The sequence below is a fragment of the Myotis myotis genome, unplaced genomic scaffold (genome assembly GCF_014108235.1).
Source record: "Myotis myotis isolate mMyoMyo1 unplaced genomic scaffold, mMyoMyo1.p scaffold_m19_p_9, whole genome shotgun sequence".
In the NCBI taxonomy this organism is placed as follows: Eukaryota; Metazoa; Chordata; class Mammalia; order Chiroptera; family Vespertilionidae; genus Myotis; species Myotis myotis.
This window is the reverse complement of record NW_023416401.1, coordinates 4,716,071-4,731,401: the sequence shown is the minus strand read 5'-3', so window position 1 is coordinate 4,731,401 and position 15,331 is coordinate 4,716,071. Positions and strand designations below refer to the sequence as shown.

The following is a 15,331-nucleotide window of genomic DNA, read 5'->3' as shown; positions in this document are numbered from 1 at the left end:
AAGAGCCAACAGGTGACCAAGCAAGGAACTGGTACCCAAATCATTCACAAACGTTTATGTTGAAACTGGAAGGCAAGCACCTTGTTTTAAGCATTATCAAAGATCACCATTAGAGTTTTAAAATATTTGTAAAATAGCAAAAGAAAAACTAGTTCGACTAAGTACAGCTTAGTGGTGAAGTGTGTAGTAATTCTAATATAACTACGTGGAGAGACTGTAGGTAAATGATAGATGACTGTGTTAAACGTATTTGATGGCTAATAGGCTGATTCACTCATACTTCTGTGCTAACACAAATTGAATAACCTGGAACTGGGAGACAGATTCTGTTTCCTGGGTGCTAGTCATCTAGGTGGACTGTGTACTCCGTGCAATGTGAAGCAGGGCTTAGGAATACTAAAAATCCCAAAAAGGTTGGAATTTATTAAATGGGCATGAGAAAATGAGGCAGCACGTTTAAAAGTTTATTGGGTTTCAAATGTCTTTCCCAAATAGCTATGGCCATTTTAGCCAATGATCATTACACCCTTAACCTCCTACCAAATTGGCTGACACTCAAATGTTGCTGTAATAATTAAAAACATCGAGTCAGAGTGCATATGTAATTTTTGAAGCTCTATAATTAAAATTCTGTCAGAGCGTTACTTGAATGAAGATTATGAGACTAAGAACTTTATACATGAATATAAAACATGTTCTGATGAAGACCAATACATAGCCCTGAATTCAGACCTTTTTTTTTTTTCTATAAATGTTTCAGGGCAAATACAGTTAGATCAAGTAACCTAGAGGTTAATGATACGCAGCAGATATATCTGGAATTCAATGTCAGAAGAGCTCAGGACGGTATTTTGGTTGATATTAAATAATCAAAGAAATACTTATAATGCACTAATTTTTGTCCCCAAGGACTGTCTCTGTAGAAGTCAGATACTTTGTAAACTTTAAACGCTGTTTTGAACTATGTATACGTAACATTTAAATCATTATTTCTTCTTTTTTGTTAAGACAAATTGATCTGAGATCCAGCTTGCGATGTGGATTTGAATGATGATTATTCCCTTATAAAATAAAGTCTACTTCTTAGGTCTATGGGACAACCTAAGGTCTATGATTCAGAATAAAGCACCTAAAGGGAAGACTGGAATTCTCCCCCAAAGTCTGTTCATTGAAAATAACATGCCTTCAAAGGACCATGTTATAATGGTTGAGGTCTTAAAAGGCAATTTAAAAAATGTAGGAATAAAAAGAATATCAATGTGTAATCCTAAAAAAGAACCCCATCCCCCAAAACCCCCCCAAACAATTGAATTTGAAAGTATCTTCCTAGAAAGATTGATGAAGAATACTGCTATTTTTTCTTGTATTTCCATGGTTTTATGTAACTGATGGATCTTAATATCAACAGTTATTAAAGATGGTCACTCTGGCATTTGTTAGACAACCTAAAAACATACCTGAAGATACCAGGAGTCTCAAGAAAACACTTTTTTATGACATGTCATATCAAAGGAACAAGTAAAACTACTTGTGACCACTCCCTTTAACTTATTAACTAATAATTGATTAATAATTATTTTTTTCTTCAAACTCCTGGGTCCAAGTATACTCAAGTATATTTGAATAAATGCCCTTTGACTTTATTTCTGGAAAAATGATCCATCATTAATGGAACCCCCAAAACGGAGAAAGAAATAAAAGACTCCCAGTGAATGACTTTATTTACACCTCTGCATTTGGCATGCTACAGAACATCACAATTTTACCAGTACATATTCAACAGAGTTCAAATAAGATGTATATTGTGGCTTTGAAAATATTGACATCATCTGCTATAACATAGAGCAGAACAGCTATAGGTAAAATAATTCATTCCCCAACCCCTTTTGACAAGAGTTGGAAGTTGAATATTCTTTGATCTGTAAAACCTTGGGAAACTTGAATAATGGGGGGAATAATCCTTACAAGATGTTGTCATATCCAGTTTTATTTTAATGAACTCATATTCTCACTGGATTTAGAAACGAAAAAAAAAAGTTCCTTTACCATGCAATGGTAAATTTACTTCTGGCTAACAATGCTTTGATTCTATTTACAGACCTTTAACCAGGTAATACTGTATAGCAAACACACAGAAATGTACATTACTAAAATTTAGAGCTAGAAAAATATGCCATAGGATATAATTTGGAATCTATAAATTGGAGCATGTGTAAACCAAGAACATATTGACAAATCAAATCAGAAATGTAAAGTTTATGCTAGTGCGAAAAGTCAGTTGGCAGTGGGATAGAATAATGAAATGGGATTGTCTAGTACAATTTCATTTGTGTTAACACAATATCATCGACTCTGTTAAAAGTTCCTAGTTGATCCCTTCAAAATAGCAACAGAGGGCTGTTCAAAAAAGTAGTAAATTCACTTCAAACTAACAGTGCAGTATTACTTGACGGAACAATTCTAACTTACCCCAGCAAACATTTTACATGTTCTAAACACTTTTTAAGGATAACCTTTAAAAAATTCCCCCAAAGCTTAACCATGCAGCTCAGCTTAAGTAAACCATTTTAACTGAGGAGCTGTATAGTAGAGAGCTGAATATAAATGAACAACACTTAACTAAACACACAATCTGAGAATACAGCGCAGTTCCCGCCTGCTTCCTGGGGAGGTGACCTGCCGCTAGAGAGGACAACAGTGCCACGTGTTCTCTGCTTTAATCTGAGAAGCACACTTGGCACTTCTCCTTTCTTAAGTCAGAGCTGCAGCAGGAAAGGGAGACATGGGTGTGAAATCCTGCCACCTCCCTAGTAGGCGGTATCAGTCACTATTGCATCTACACTAAACACAAACTAGAAGCAGGAAAGTCTTGACAGAAGAATTCTAGCTGCAGCCCCATCTCAAGATTCAGACTCAGAGCAAATGGGCCAGTTTACCCCAAATGGACCTCGCCCTGTGGCCACTCTCTATGGAACTTCCCTCCCAGAAAACAGTCCCTCATCTGCGGGTTGTCTGACCCAGTGCAGTTATTAAGGTCGGAGCGCTTGGTGGCTTGTGGACTTGGCTGTGGTGCCAGATTCTTGTTTCTTTAATGGTTAACCGTGGTCTGACTATGTGGTTGGATTTTTATTTATATTATCTATGAAACTGACAGGGCATTTGGCACAAATTTCAAACTCTTCCCACATACACGAACACATAGTGCATGTGTAGTTCTTTTTAAATATTGCAGGAAGTGCATAGCAAGTCAAAAAATAGCAAGAGATTGATGCCAACTGCCATGTGAAGGCCAGCGCTTTTACCTGGCTGCGTTTTCTTTCTTCCACATGCTGGAGATGCACTGCAGGCCACGCAGAAGCACAGAGAATGCTGTCTCGTGACTCCACTGGGACTAATTCAAGAAAAGGGTGAACCCATGCTAAGGAGGCCTCTTGCCCAACAACCCGTTTCCGTCTGTTTTCCTCCTGGTGGTTGGAGGGAACGGTGCTCCACACTTTCCTTAGCACCTGGTTGCTCATCACAAATCCCGTTGTCAGCTTTTTGGGGGTGGGAATTGGAGCTAACTCTCAATCTCTGAGAAAAAGTGTGCTGGGACCCTGGCTACTTAGTATATTGCACGGTACTGTACTTGGTGATTCGACTTCGGGCTGTGCTAGGGGAAGTGGATCCAAGGGTCTGGCTAAAGTGATGGTCAGAGGAGCTCCTCATATGGCCGATGGTGGCTGTCCCCCCCATGCTGCTACTCAGGCCTCCGCCTCCCCCCAGGCTGCTCAGCCCGAAGCCACCACCACCTATTCCAGCTTCACTGCCAACCAGGCCACTGCCGACTGTGCCACTGCCACCAATGATCCCCGCTGGGCCACTAAATCCAGTTACGCCAGAGCCAGACATAACCCTCTCGGTCACAATCACGTTGTGGGCATTGGATAGGTCAGGGTGCACATTCAGGCTGCCCATCATGCCAGAAGTTGGCCGGATTACCCTTTCTGTCACTACCACGTTGGAAGACTCTCTGGGATCAGGGATGGTCAGAGTGGTGGGTAGACTTGAACCTGGAGCTATTATCCTTTCTGTCACTATGACGTTTGACCCCTCTCTTAGGTCAGGCATCTCTAGCATCCCATGCAAGTCGGCACCAGAGATGGGGCCGACCACCCTCTCTGTCACCACCACGTTGGAGGCGTGCCGGTTGTCATGGATGTGGACAGAGGGCTTCAGAGTGCCAGAGGTGGCGTAGGACTCAGTCACAGTGACATTACCATAGCTCAGGGGGTCAGGAATGGACATAGGATGCTGAACACCAGGGCCAGAGGGGTAGGCACTCTCAGAAATGACTGTAGTCGTGCCATAGCATGGGGAGATGGGTGGGCGTCCACTAGCAACGGGCTCTGATCCCTGCTGAGGGTAAATCGGTTCAGTGCTCTCAGGCCAAGGGAGATCAAAATCTGGATATGATTCGACATTTTTCCCCAGGCTGATATCTGCCAGCCTCTTAAATTTAGGCCCCAGTGTATCCAAGAAACTGTCATCAAAGTCTTCTCCAATGAAGCTACAACAGCCCACAGAGCCAGCGGGGGAACCCACACCTTCAATATCATATATGAGCAGACAGTCATTGGACGGGCGCCCTTCGTCTTCATCGGCATAAGCATATGCTTTCTAAATTTGCAGAGGAGAGAGAAAATGAAGTCATGAATACATATTTAACAACAATAGAAGTCTTTATCTTAAGTTTTTTTTACAGGGCATTACCAAAGAAAAATAGAAAAAAACAAAATTCTAGCCTCTATTAGAGGTGTTCTAAAAATCATATAACTGCATGAAATAATTTGCTTAGAAGTTATTTTAACTGTAATTCCACTAATATATCTTGATTTTTAAAATTTATTTAGGTGGACTTTATAATGGTGTACTTTGGACACAAAAGCACACACACAAAAAATCACATGAATTATTTTGTAACCAAGTTAGGAGGAGGTACTTAAAAATGCTGAATTTGAAGTACACAAAATTGTGCTTTTTTTAGGTTTATTTGTACAAGTGGGATTGGTAGGAAAGAGGAGTTGGAGACGTGTATTCACAGGGGTCCATCTGTGAATAAGCTTATTTGCCATGTGAAGGGATTTAGACTTCATGCCATAGGCAAAACACAGCTGGGAGCCGGTGGCTGTTCCTGAGTGGGGGAGCAGCAGGCCTCGGTGAGCGGGTTAGCTATAGTGTTAGCAGCGCCATCACCCATGGAGGCTGGGAGCCTGGTGAGGAGATGCCTGCCAAAGCCCCCGGGGAACAGTGGGAGCCTAGGGTACAGCAGTGGGTTCTAGCTAGACGGGGAGGAAGGCATGGGACAGAGCCCTTACCTGGCAGAAGTAACTTTCCATAAAGTCCATGTTCAGACCTTCTCTACATTCCCTCATAGAATTTCTTCTTAATGTTCCAGAATATTCTTGACAGATCTCAGGTTCTCCTGATGATTTAACTCCATCCGCTAATTCAAATCCTGTCATTCTTTCTTCTCCTTCCATCTCTTGCATTTCTCTGCCACCATACTCATTTGTATAAACCCCTGAAAGTGAAGGTTTAAATTTACTTTATGTAGTGTGCTGTAGACTAAAAATTAGTACCTTACTTTTATGTATAGTTCTTCATTTAAGTATGCATTTGTGAGCAAAGTAAAAAGTAAAAAAGAAAATGATACTGAAATATAGGAACTATAAATATATTCAGTTCAAAATAATAGTATCAATTAACTTGGTAACTTGGTAATTATTGTTAATTATTTGTTGGTAACTATATGTTGAGCTAGAAGCAAGGGGCTGCATAGTGGTTCCAAAAACCTATGCTTTACATATTTTTATTTAAAAAAATTTTCAAGTACAGTTTACATTCAATATTATTTTGTATTAGTTTCTGCTGTACAACATATTGGTTAGATTTACAGTGCTCCCCCTGATATTTCCAGTACCCAACTGGCACCATACATAGTTATTAAGAGGACTTTGATTTTAAATTAACAAAAATTGGGGGGAAATGACCTACATTCTAAAAGTGAAATGGTATAAGAACACCCCAATGTACTATATTAGAAGCACAGGGCCCCAGGAGAAGCCCAAGGACCACGCTTTCAGAGAAGAAGCCATGGCGATGGCAAGGGGAAAGGTCTGCCTGGGAGTCTTGAATCTGCCCGTGGATGTGAGGGTGAATGGAAGCCTCACAGTATTCTCAGCAGGGGAGGTAAAGCCATGGCCTGGATTGTGGAGGTGCCGTGGACAGGAGCAGTGCTGACATGATAGGTGTCATGCTTTACTATTTTAAATTCGTGATTTTAGGGACAGTGCGTTTCCAGACGGCTGTTACTTTGGTGCCTTTCACTGTGCTTTGTGGAGGTCTGTGTAAATATTTGTAGACTTAATGAGAGACTTAATGTATAAATAAAGTCTTAGAACTGATTGGATATCAGTGAGCAGGAAGATATAAAAGTTTCTACTTTTGACGTGGGAGGGGGGCGATGTTGGTTTGATTTTAACAACAATGGAGGCATGAGGAGGAAATATGGTTTTAAATACTAGCACGTCCATGCTTTGCATAAGGTCCAGTTCTACAAGTTATAAATATTCCTATACTTGTTCCATTTTAAAGAGTCAACGTGGAAAAGTCATGATTACAAGTTTGAGGAAGGCTGAGAGAAAAATAAGAGAATCAATATGTATTTACCTTGAAAAACAGAAAAGATGGCACAACTCTTTTCAAAGATATGAGGTTTCTAAAATTCAGTTGCTCTTTTTATTGGAGTCACAGTTATTCGCGTACTGTGAAATGCTCGTTCTCCCTGGGTTCTGCCTGGGAACTGCTCTAGACTCTGTTGTGGGGCCGGTTGTACCGACAGGCTCACCCGTGTGCTGGACAAGCTCCACCACGTGCACACGCCTCAAAGGAGAGTGTTAGAAGATGTTGATAGTGTCCCCTCCACTTACTTACAGTCTGAGAAACTGGACAGATCTTTCAGGTCAACCTTTAGGCTGATGCTGAGAATGGATGCAGTTTTTAGTTTTGTCATGATGACAGCAGAAGCCAGCATGATTCTGAACCATTCATGAATTGTGGAGGTGGAATCTAGTCTCAATAAATGAGCGCAGATCTATTTTAATAGAGTTGTTCTTTCATTCTAATTAGCATTTTGGGGTGTACATAAGATTTGCTTAACTAGACAAAAAATAAACCACAAAAACCCATGCCCCAAATAGACTCGTGGTTACAACTCAGTTATTCTTTTCTACGTATAGACATCCTAATCAGGCCATTTCCTAAGCACTCTCTGATGATTGAAGAAGATGTAAAAAATTCAACACATAAGAATAACAATTCCTGCCGAAACCGGTTTGGCTCAATGGATAGGGCGTCGGCCTGCGGACTGAAAGGTCCCAGGTTTGATTCCGGTCAAGGGCATGTACCTGGGTTGCAGGCATATCCCCAGCGGGGGAGTGTGCAGGAGGCAGCTGATCGATGTTTCTCTCTCATCGATGTTTCTAACTCTCTATCTCTCTCCCTTCCTCTCTGTAGAAAATCAATAAAAAATATATTTAAAAAAAAAAGAAAAAAGAATAACAATTCCTGTAGGTTTTCCCTTTCCATTTAATATGTAAATTAGTCATTTTAAAAGGAAGAATAGAAACAATTTTAAAGACAAATATAATAATTGAGAAACAGTGAGGTATGCAAAGAGAGAACACAATTCCTTCTGAGTCATTTGAGTTGTTAAAATAAAAGGAAATTGTACCTGAAGTGTCAACACATTGGATTATATTCCCTCCTGGTGGAATTTGTGGTATAGGGATGGTGGTGATAATCTAAAAGACAAGAAACAACATCTTCCCATTTGTAACGACTCTTTTCTTTCTCTAGTTACCCATTGGGTTAGTTCTCAAATTATTTCCGATGCTCTGAAAGAATGTTACTGAGGAAACTTTTGAAATCCATGTGAAACCGGAACTGCATTCAGAAAGCCTTCCCTGGTTACATCCATCTAATTTGCAGGCACCTCTGCTTTCTCTCCAGTGCCCCCCATGGCTAGCATGCAGAAGACTGAGTTTAGGTGACTACCGCAGGTCATTTCTTACAGATTGGCACTTACCCCAGGCTCAGGCCCCGGTCCTTCCACTGCCCACGGATGCATTACCCCTTCTGAACACTCAGGAACAGGCTCGAAGCCGGCTCCGCCACCAGGGGCGCCTCCACAGTCACAGCAGATCAACAAGAATGGGACCACTGGGGGTGACAGGAGAGGAATATTGGAATTAGCAGAGGGGCCACAAAAGAAAAACTTGCTTTTTGTGATTAAATTTGAATCCCTAATATAACCCCATTTGATCCTAAAATTATTATGGAGGTTATAGAAAATAAACTGTATAATGGTGAGATACTACAATCACTGTGCGCTTCAGTATACTAGATTGCAATAAATTTTAATTTGTTATTTCAGATTCAGGTTACAAATAGTATCGTACTATGAACACAGATGATTCTTCTCCCTGTTACTCAGGAAAATAGGGAAAGAGAGAAAAAAGAAAACTGGTAGGCCAGTCCACATGTTTGGTGTTTTGTCTTTATTTTTCTCCTTTCATACATGCCTGCCTTTTTATTTCAACAGTAACATCTTGTTCATGCTTCAAGCAATTATCCTCTTTGAGGCTCTTATTTGCCCTTCAATATCTTTTCTTGAAATTACTCAGGCACAAATAGAGAACCTTACGCTGCTTCACACTGTCTTTTACTCGCAATCAATTAGAAGTTTCTAGCTCAGAGCTTTTTACATAATATGATCTTAAATAGCGATTTGGAATGAATGGGTGGATGAAGAAAAGGATGTGTACATTTTTTAAACAATAAGGAAGGAGGGAAAGAAAAAAGGAAGAGGGCAGGTGGGTAGGGGAATGGAGTAAGGATAGTGATGAGAGAGAGGGAAATGCTGGGCCAGCCCGGGTTCCAGAGACACGAGGGAAAGTCTGTGCACTCTTCTCGGACCTGCCTGCACCTTCCCACCCGCCACCTGGAGGACAGTATGCTGTGTCCCGAATGTGTTCATAGGAACAGGTGTTAATGAAAAGCTCCACACATAGGCATTCCCTGTAGGCCAGTGGTTCTCAACCTTCCCAATGCCGCGACCCTTTAACACAGTCCCTCATGTTGCGGTGACCCCCAACCATAAAATTATTTTCGTTGCTACTTCAGAACTGTAATGTTGCTACTGTTATGAATCGTCATGTAAACATCTGGAATGGAGGATGTATTTTCATTGTTACAAATTGAACATAATTAAAGCATAGTGATTAATCGCAAAAACAATATGTAATTATATATGTGTTTTCCGATGGTCTTAGGCGACCCCTGTGAAAGGGTCGTTTGATCCCCAAAGGGGTTGCGACCCACAGGTTGAGAACCGCTGCTGTAGGCTTTCCTGGCCATTCCAATCAGTTGTTTCTCATTGTCTTCTCTGCTCCAATAGCAGTGGGACCTGCCTATGATGGGGCTTCCCATCACATTGAGATTGAATGTGAAAGAAGTTTTTATCTTCCACTGCCAAGCAATTGGCTTTTTAAAAATCTCATAAATCCAGCACTAGATGTAGAAGTATCTTGATAATTGAACACAATAAGAATTGTTAAAATACATTTTATCAAAAGATCAGAAAATGTCTCCCAATTTTTTGGGGGGTGGGGGGCACCTGCAGATTGGCTGTTAAAAGTACTTACATCCTAGGACCAAGAATCCCATGATGAGCAGTCCAATGCCAGCGGGACCAAAATGTACATTATCTGGAAACATGGGCACGCCTATGGGTTCTCTATCATAACCATCTGTTACACCTCCATCGACATTGCCATTGTTGCTTTGTGTGTTGACAGTGACTTCACCAGTAGTAAGTTCACCTGTACCACCACCAGTACCAGTATCACCTTGATCTGTGTTATATTTTGGAGTGGTTTCAGAAGTTGCCCAGCCAGAACCTTGAAGATCAATATTAATTGTACCAGTACAAGTTCTTTGAAGACCATCTGTAACAAGGTTCAAAATGGAAGAAATTCATAAATTTAATGTAGTCATTGTTGGGCAATACGAAACTATTTCCTTTTTGCATCAATAGTTATTTCAATGTCTTTATCCCATTCATTCAGTAACTTCCCCAGTTCTCCCTTGCCGGTGACTCCTTTTGTAAATCAAACTGTTATGACGGTTAGTGCTCCTGAAAAATTGTCTCGTGTAGAGGGAAGCGTGGGCAGTAAACACCACCTTGTGTCTGCATTGGCCAGTGCTGCGTTATAAGCTCTGGGGAGGCATTCCTAGACTACTGTTTGTTTGTTTTTTTGTTTTGTTTTTCACATTTCTTATATGAGAGCTAGATTTTTATTTTTATTTTTTTTGGTGGTTTTATTGTCTTTCTTCTTCAATTATGTTTGTGCTTTTCCTTTTATGGGCTGACAAAATGAACAGATTGGGAGCAGGTTAGTACAGCATTTCTACAAAAATTTCTTAGTGAGGAAGCAGCATATCCCCAAACTCACAGCCACCAACCACTCACGGGAGAGGGAACTGGTGCTGTTGGAGGCGGGGAAATTTTCATTTCAATAAGAAGGTGAAATACGTTTGTTTCACAAGCAGATATTCCAGTGTGCTTCCTTCTTGTCCTTCAAAGTTTCAGTAAGTTACTGTGTTCCTTGACTGAACACAGGGGTAGGGAGATTTGCTATTTGTTTCAACTTAATTGCTCTACCCTTGCCTTTTATTTCATCTAACCAACCAACCAACCAACCGACCAACCAACCAACCAACCAACCAACCAGTATTTCAAAACAATGGACTAATTTTTGAGTGCATTTGATACAAAAGGTGGTGCATCAGAATCCAGCAGCATTTTCATGGGCAGGTGCCTGGGGCTGAGCTAGAGCTGTAGTAATGACTACAGAAGGGCGCAGGGTTGCTCTGTGGTGATGAGTATGTTTTCTATCTCCTTTGTGGCAGTGTATGTATTCATACATCTGTCAATGCCTGTTATCGATATTGCTTTTGATATTTATTATAGATAATGCTAAAAGGAACTTCAATGTGCATTCAGCCTTTTATATTTAGGGATTTTCCTAAGGTTATTGAAAACTGGCTAAAAATAAAGGAATGATTTTGTTTGACATTATTGTTCTTAACTCAATTACATAAATGTAAGCTCTGTTGTCAGACTTTGTCCATTGATGTAACCCTAGAACCCAGTACAATGGCTGACATTTGGTTAGGATTCAATATATAGATTCTGAGTAAATGAATAAAAAAGTCCCTGGAAGAATGTAACAGAGACAAATTTAAATCCAATCTATGATATCAAATCACATAATGTTATTGGCTTTGGTCTTATTTTTATCATTTTCATCACCTGTGATATTTATCCCCCTTTTTGATGAGAAAAGGCATGCTTTCTGTTTGCGATAAGCCTAACAATGTTGTAAACAAAGTTTCAATTTTTCCTTCATGTCTCCAGTGAAGCTTGATTTTGGATGTAAAACTGGAGTCAACTAGCAATTTACTTAAGGTCATTTCAGCACTGAATCAAAATAAGCTTTATCTTTAAATGGAATCACATTTCTGTTTGCAATATATATGTTTTAAAACTACTCTTATTTTGATTAATTGTGGAAAAAACATTATAATTTGGTAAAAATTCTGAATTGTTGAATGACTTTAAAGGAATGCTATTTATTATTTTTTACACCTGCAAAGCAAGTGGAAATAGTCAACCTGTTTTTAGAATAATTGAATGAGGAAGAAAGAAGGAGAGGGAGGGAGAAAGCAACGGAAGTAGCAAGCTTTGCTTAGAAGAAATTAGTCTCGAGGCCCTCTCCTCCTTTAGGGACCAGCCTAAATTAATTTTAAAAGTAATATAAGCATGCTACCTCCAAATTGCTCAAACAAAGTTGTGCATCAATTTTCCAAAGATTATATAAAGTTAAGTTAGCTTGGCTTCTGGCCTATTTGAATATAATTTTATAATACATATAATTTAAAAATTGCAATTATTTACATTAATAAAGAACTAACATTTATTGAAAGTCTAAGTCAGGGGTGGGCAACCCCTGGCACGTGTGCCAAACATGGCACGCCAGAAACTTTTGCTGGCACGTGAAACCCTCTCTTATAATCTTCCATTTACAATTTTTTTCTTATTAAATCTTTATTGTTCAGATTATTATAGTTGTTCCCCTTTTTTCCCCCCATAGCTCCCCTCCACCCAGTTCCCACCCCACCCTCTGCCCTTACCCCCCCCACCCCCCCACTGTCCTCATCTATAGGTGTACGATTTTTGTCACCGAGTCAAAGGTCATGCACATGGAAACTGTTGCTGTTTCCATTCGCAACGTGTCCCTATGCTCGGAAAGGTCTCTCACGACTTGTTCACGCTCTACTCAGGAAGGGTGCGGAGCCATTGCCGGGGTCCAACCCCAGCAGGTCCAGGGGTTCCCAAAGGCGTAGACGGAGTCGGCGAAGAAGGAAGGACACGGAGACAGTGTTCAGTTGATCAGCAGCCTAGCCAGGATCTCCATCCAAGTTCTGGTCTGGATCTCCAGCAAAGTTCTGGTTAGGATCTCCAGCCAGGTTCTGTGTCCATGTTCTCTTGCTAGGTTCTCCAGCCAGGTTCTGTGTCCATGTTCTCTTGCTAGGTTCTCCAGCCAGGTTCTGTGTCCATGTTCTCTTGCTAGGTTCTCCAGCCAGGTTCTGTCCAGGTTCTCCAGCCAGGTTCAGTCACCAGGTTCTAGTCAGGTTCTCTTGCCAATTTCTGTAGTCAGGTTCAGTCCAGGATCTTTTGCCATGTTCTCTCCCTAGGTTCTGTCTTTAGGTTCTGAGGCCAGTTTCTGTCCAGGAACTTTTGCCATGTTCTCTCCAGCGAAGTTCTTCTGTCTCTAGAGAACGTTCTGTGTAGGTTCTGTGCCTAGGTTCTGTCTCTCTTGGTTCCGTATTCTAAGTTCTGTGTCTTGCTGTCTTATTACATCTGTATTTATACCAGTTGATTCAATCCTATCAATCTCTATTACAAAGGTTAGGGCGTTTCTTATCTCCATTCCAGGGAGTAAAGATTATGTAGCTTAAGCATGATTGTTTGTAGTTAAAGTGATTAATTACCCACCTGGCACTAGTTAAGAGGTTTTATTCCCTCCCTAACTTCAGGGGAAAATCCCTACCTGGGGAAACAACCTTTCTCAGAGACCTTGGTTAAAACACATAGTGCCAAGAAGGTGAGCAAACATATTAAGAACAGTATGCCATATATGCCAGGTCCCTTGAAACAGCAAGCATGGACCGGCTCCCGGCAAGCCATGTTACGGCTTTTTAAAATAATATATCCTCTTATGTTTAAAATGAGGATTTCGATACCAAAACTGAGGAGAAAGCAACACTACAGCTGCTCTTGCCCCTCTCGCCCTTTGGGTGATAGTTGTGCGTGGAGTTGCAAGCTGGTTCGCGGGCCATCGACATACAATTTTTTTCTTAATATCGACTTTTTTATTTTTCAGATAAATTCAGTGTAGGTGCATCTTAGATAAATAAATAATTTTACATAACATGTATACATTAAAAAATAAATGTATTTTTCATCATCATATACTGTGTTTTTGTCGCTTGAATGAATTTTATTATTTCTTCAAGGTTCTTCACATACGTACACCTTAAGAGATATCAAGTAGGCGTAACATGTTCTCAAAAAATTAGGGTTGGCACGCAGAAGAATTTTGAGTCAGAGATTTGCTGGTTTTGGCACACACTCACAAAAAGGTTGCCCACCCCTGGTCTAAGTGCTTTACATGTAGTAACTCCTCAAATCCATATTGTTATTGTTCCATTTTGCAGAAGAAAAGACTGAGGGGTAAATGGGTTAAATGACTTCTCTAAAATCCCATATCTAGTAAGTGATGGCACAAAATACCAATCCAGTCTCACTCCAGAGCTCATGGTCTTATCCACTAAGTTATACTGCTTTTCCTATCATTAAAGATTTGATTCTGTAATAGCCAATATGATAACTTTTGTTGAAAAAAGCATTACTTTGAAATACAATTAAAATATATATTGAAATTTTAGAAGGAAAAATGTTAAATTGATCTCTTACCGTCTATAGATAGAATTGTTCCTTGGTATTTTCCATTAAGCATATTATATTGTTCCATGGTAACTTGATTTCTCAAAGTAATAATGCCCGTTTTTGAGTCAACAGAGAGTAGGTCAGCTGGATTATTTCCCATTACGTATCTGTATTTGAAAGATAATAGTATAAATTAATGTCAGCTATCTAAAAAGCAGAGAGAAAGAGATTTTATTTATAAAACATGTCTCTAGTCAGTAGTTAGAATCCCTGAATACAGTTTTCAGTTATTAGATACACTTTCTCCTTTTTTCAGGGCAGTCCCAGCTATTTGAAGACATTTGGAAACAGACAAAGCTGTCAATTTAAGAAAACAGAATGATTGAGCAGCTATTTCCGATGGAATGTCTCTTATGCCACTTGGTTGGCACAATGATCCTTTGATGCTTGTGGTCTCATTTTCATTTGGTTTAGGAAGCATCGGAACTACTCTGGAAGACCCAAAACCTAGGACTTCCTGAGCTCATTAGCAATTCTAAATTATTCTCTTACCAAAGAACTTATGTCTTCATCAGCTTGGCCATCATCCCCTCCCTATTTCTACTCCCCTTCTCCACATACACAATAACTAAACAGGACTTCTTTTGAATTCCAAACTGCCTAAGTCCTTTCCTGATGCTTCTGTCCTGTTTTCTATTGTCTTCCTCTCCTCATCTTTCACTTCCATGTCTTTTTTTTTCTCATTTACATTTAACAAAAGAAATACTGGTTAGCAACTCTCTGTCTCAGGGATGGTGCTAAACTCAGGGAATAGAACTTTGAGAGGACACAGGGGTGGGTGTTGGGATTGAGGGATGGGAGGTGACCTGTCCTCCGTGAACTATATCTGCGGGGTGAGAGTTTATCAGTAATGGTGGGACAGTGCGATAAGAGCTGTAACACAAACACTCACCTAGTGTGAGAAGAATATGGAGAAAGCACTTTAAAATCTAATATGTGAGATCTTTCCCCCATTGTTACTCTTGGTCACAAGCACATGTTTAAAACATATGTGCACATATACACAGATTTTTTTTATGATCAAGTAGAAATATTTGGATATACAGAGTTACAAAAAATTATACAGCATGATTTTTCTTTAAGTCATTTTTCATGCCAAAGTTATTATTGGCCAATACTAAGTGCTTATTAAAGTGAAGAAAATAAATAAATCTA

The 15,331-nt window shown here is 40.0% G+C and overlaps 1 protein-coding gene across 1 annotated transcript in view; it reads right to left on the bottom strand.

Moving 5' to 3' along the window:
* Positions 1-1,703: 1,703 nt before the first annotated feature.
* Positions 1,704-15,331, bottom strand: part of DSG1 (desmoglein 1) — a 34,749-nt gene continuing 21,121 nt past the window's right edge. Inside the window, exons 12-17 of the mRNA XM_036321224.1 lie at positions 14,144-14,283; positions 9,747-10,049; positions 8,129-8,262; positions 7,775-7,844; positions 5,358-5,563; positions 1,704-4,659 (exon numbers count right to left, since the gene is read on the bottom strand). Coding sequence (XP_036177117.1) covers positions 3,601-4,659; positions 5,358-5,563; positions 7,775-7,844; positions 8,129-8,262; positions 9,747-10,049; positions 14,144-14,283 — 1,912 coding nt within the window. The 3' untranslated portion in view covers positions 1,704-3,600. The remainder of the gene's footprint in view (positions 4,660-5,357; positions 5,564-7,774; positions 7,845-8,128; positions 8,263-9,746; positions 10,050-14,143; positions 14,284-15,331) is intronic.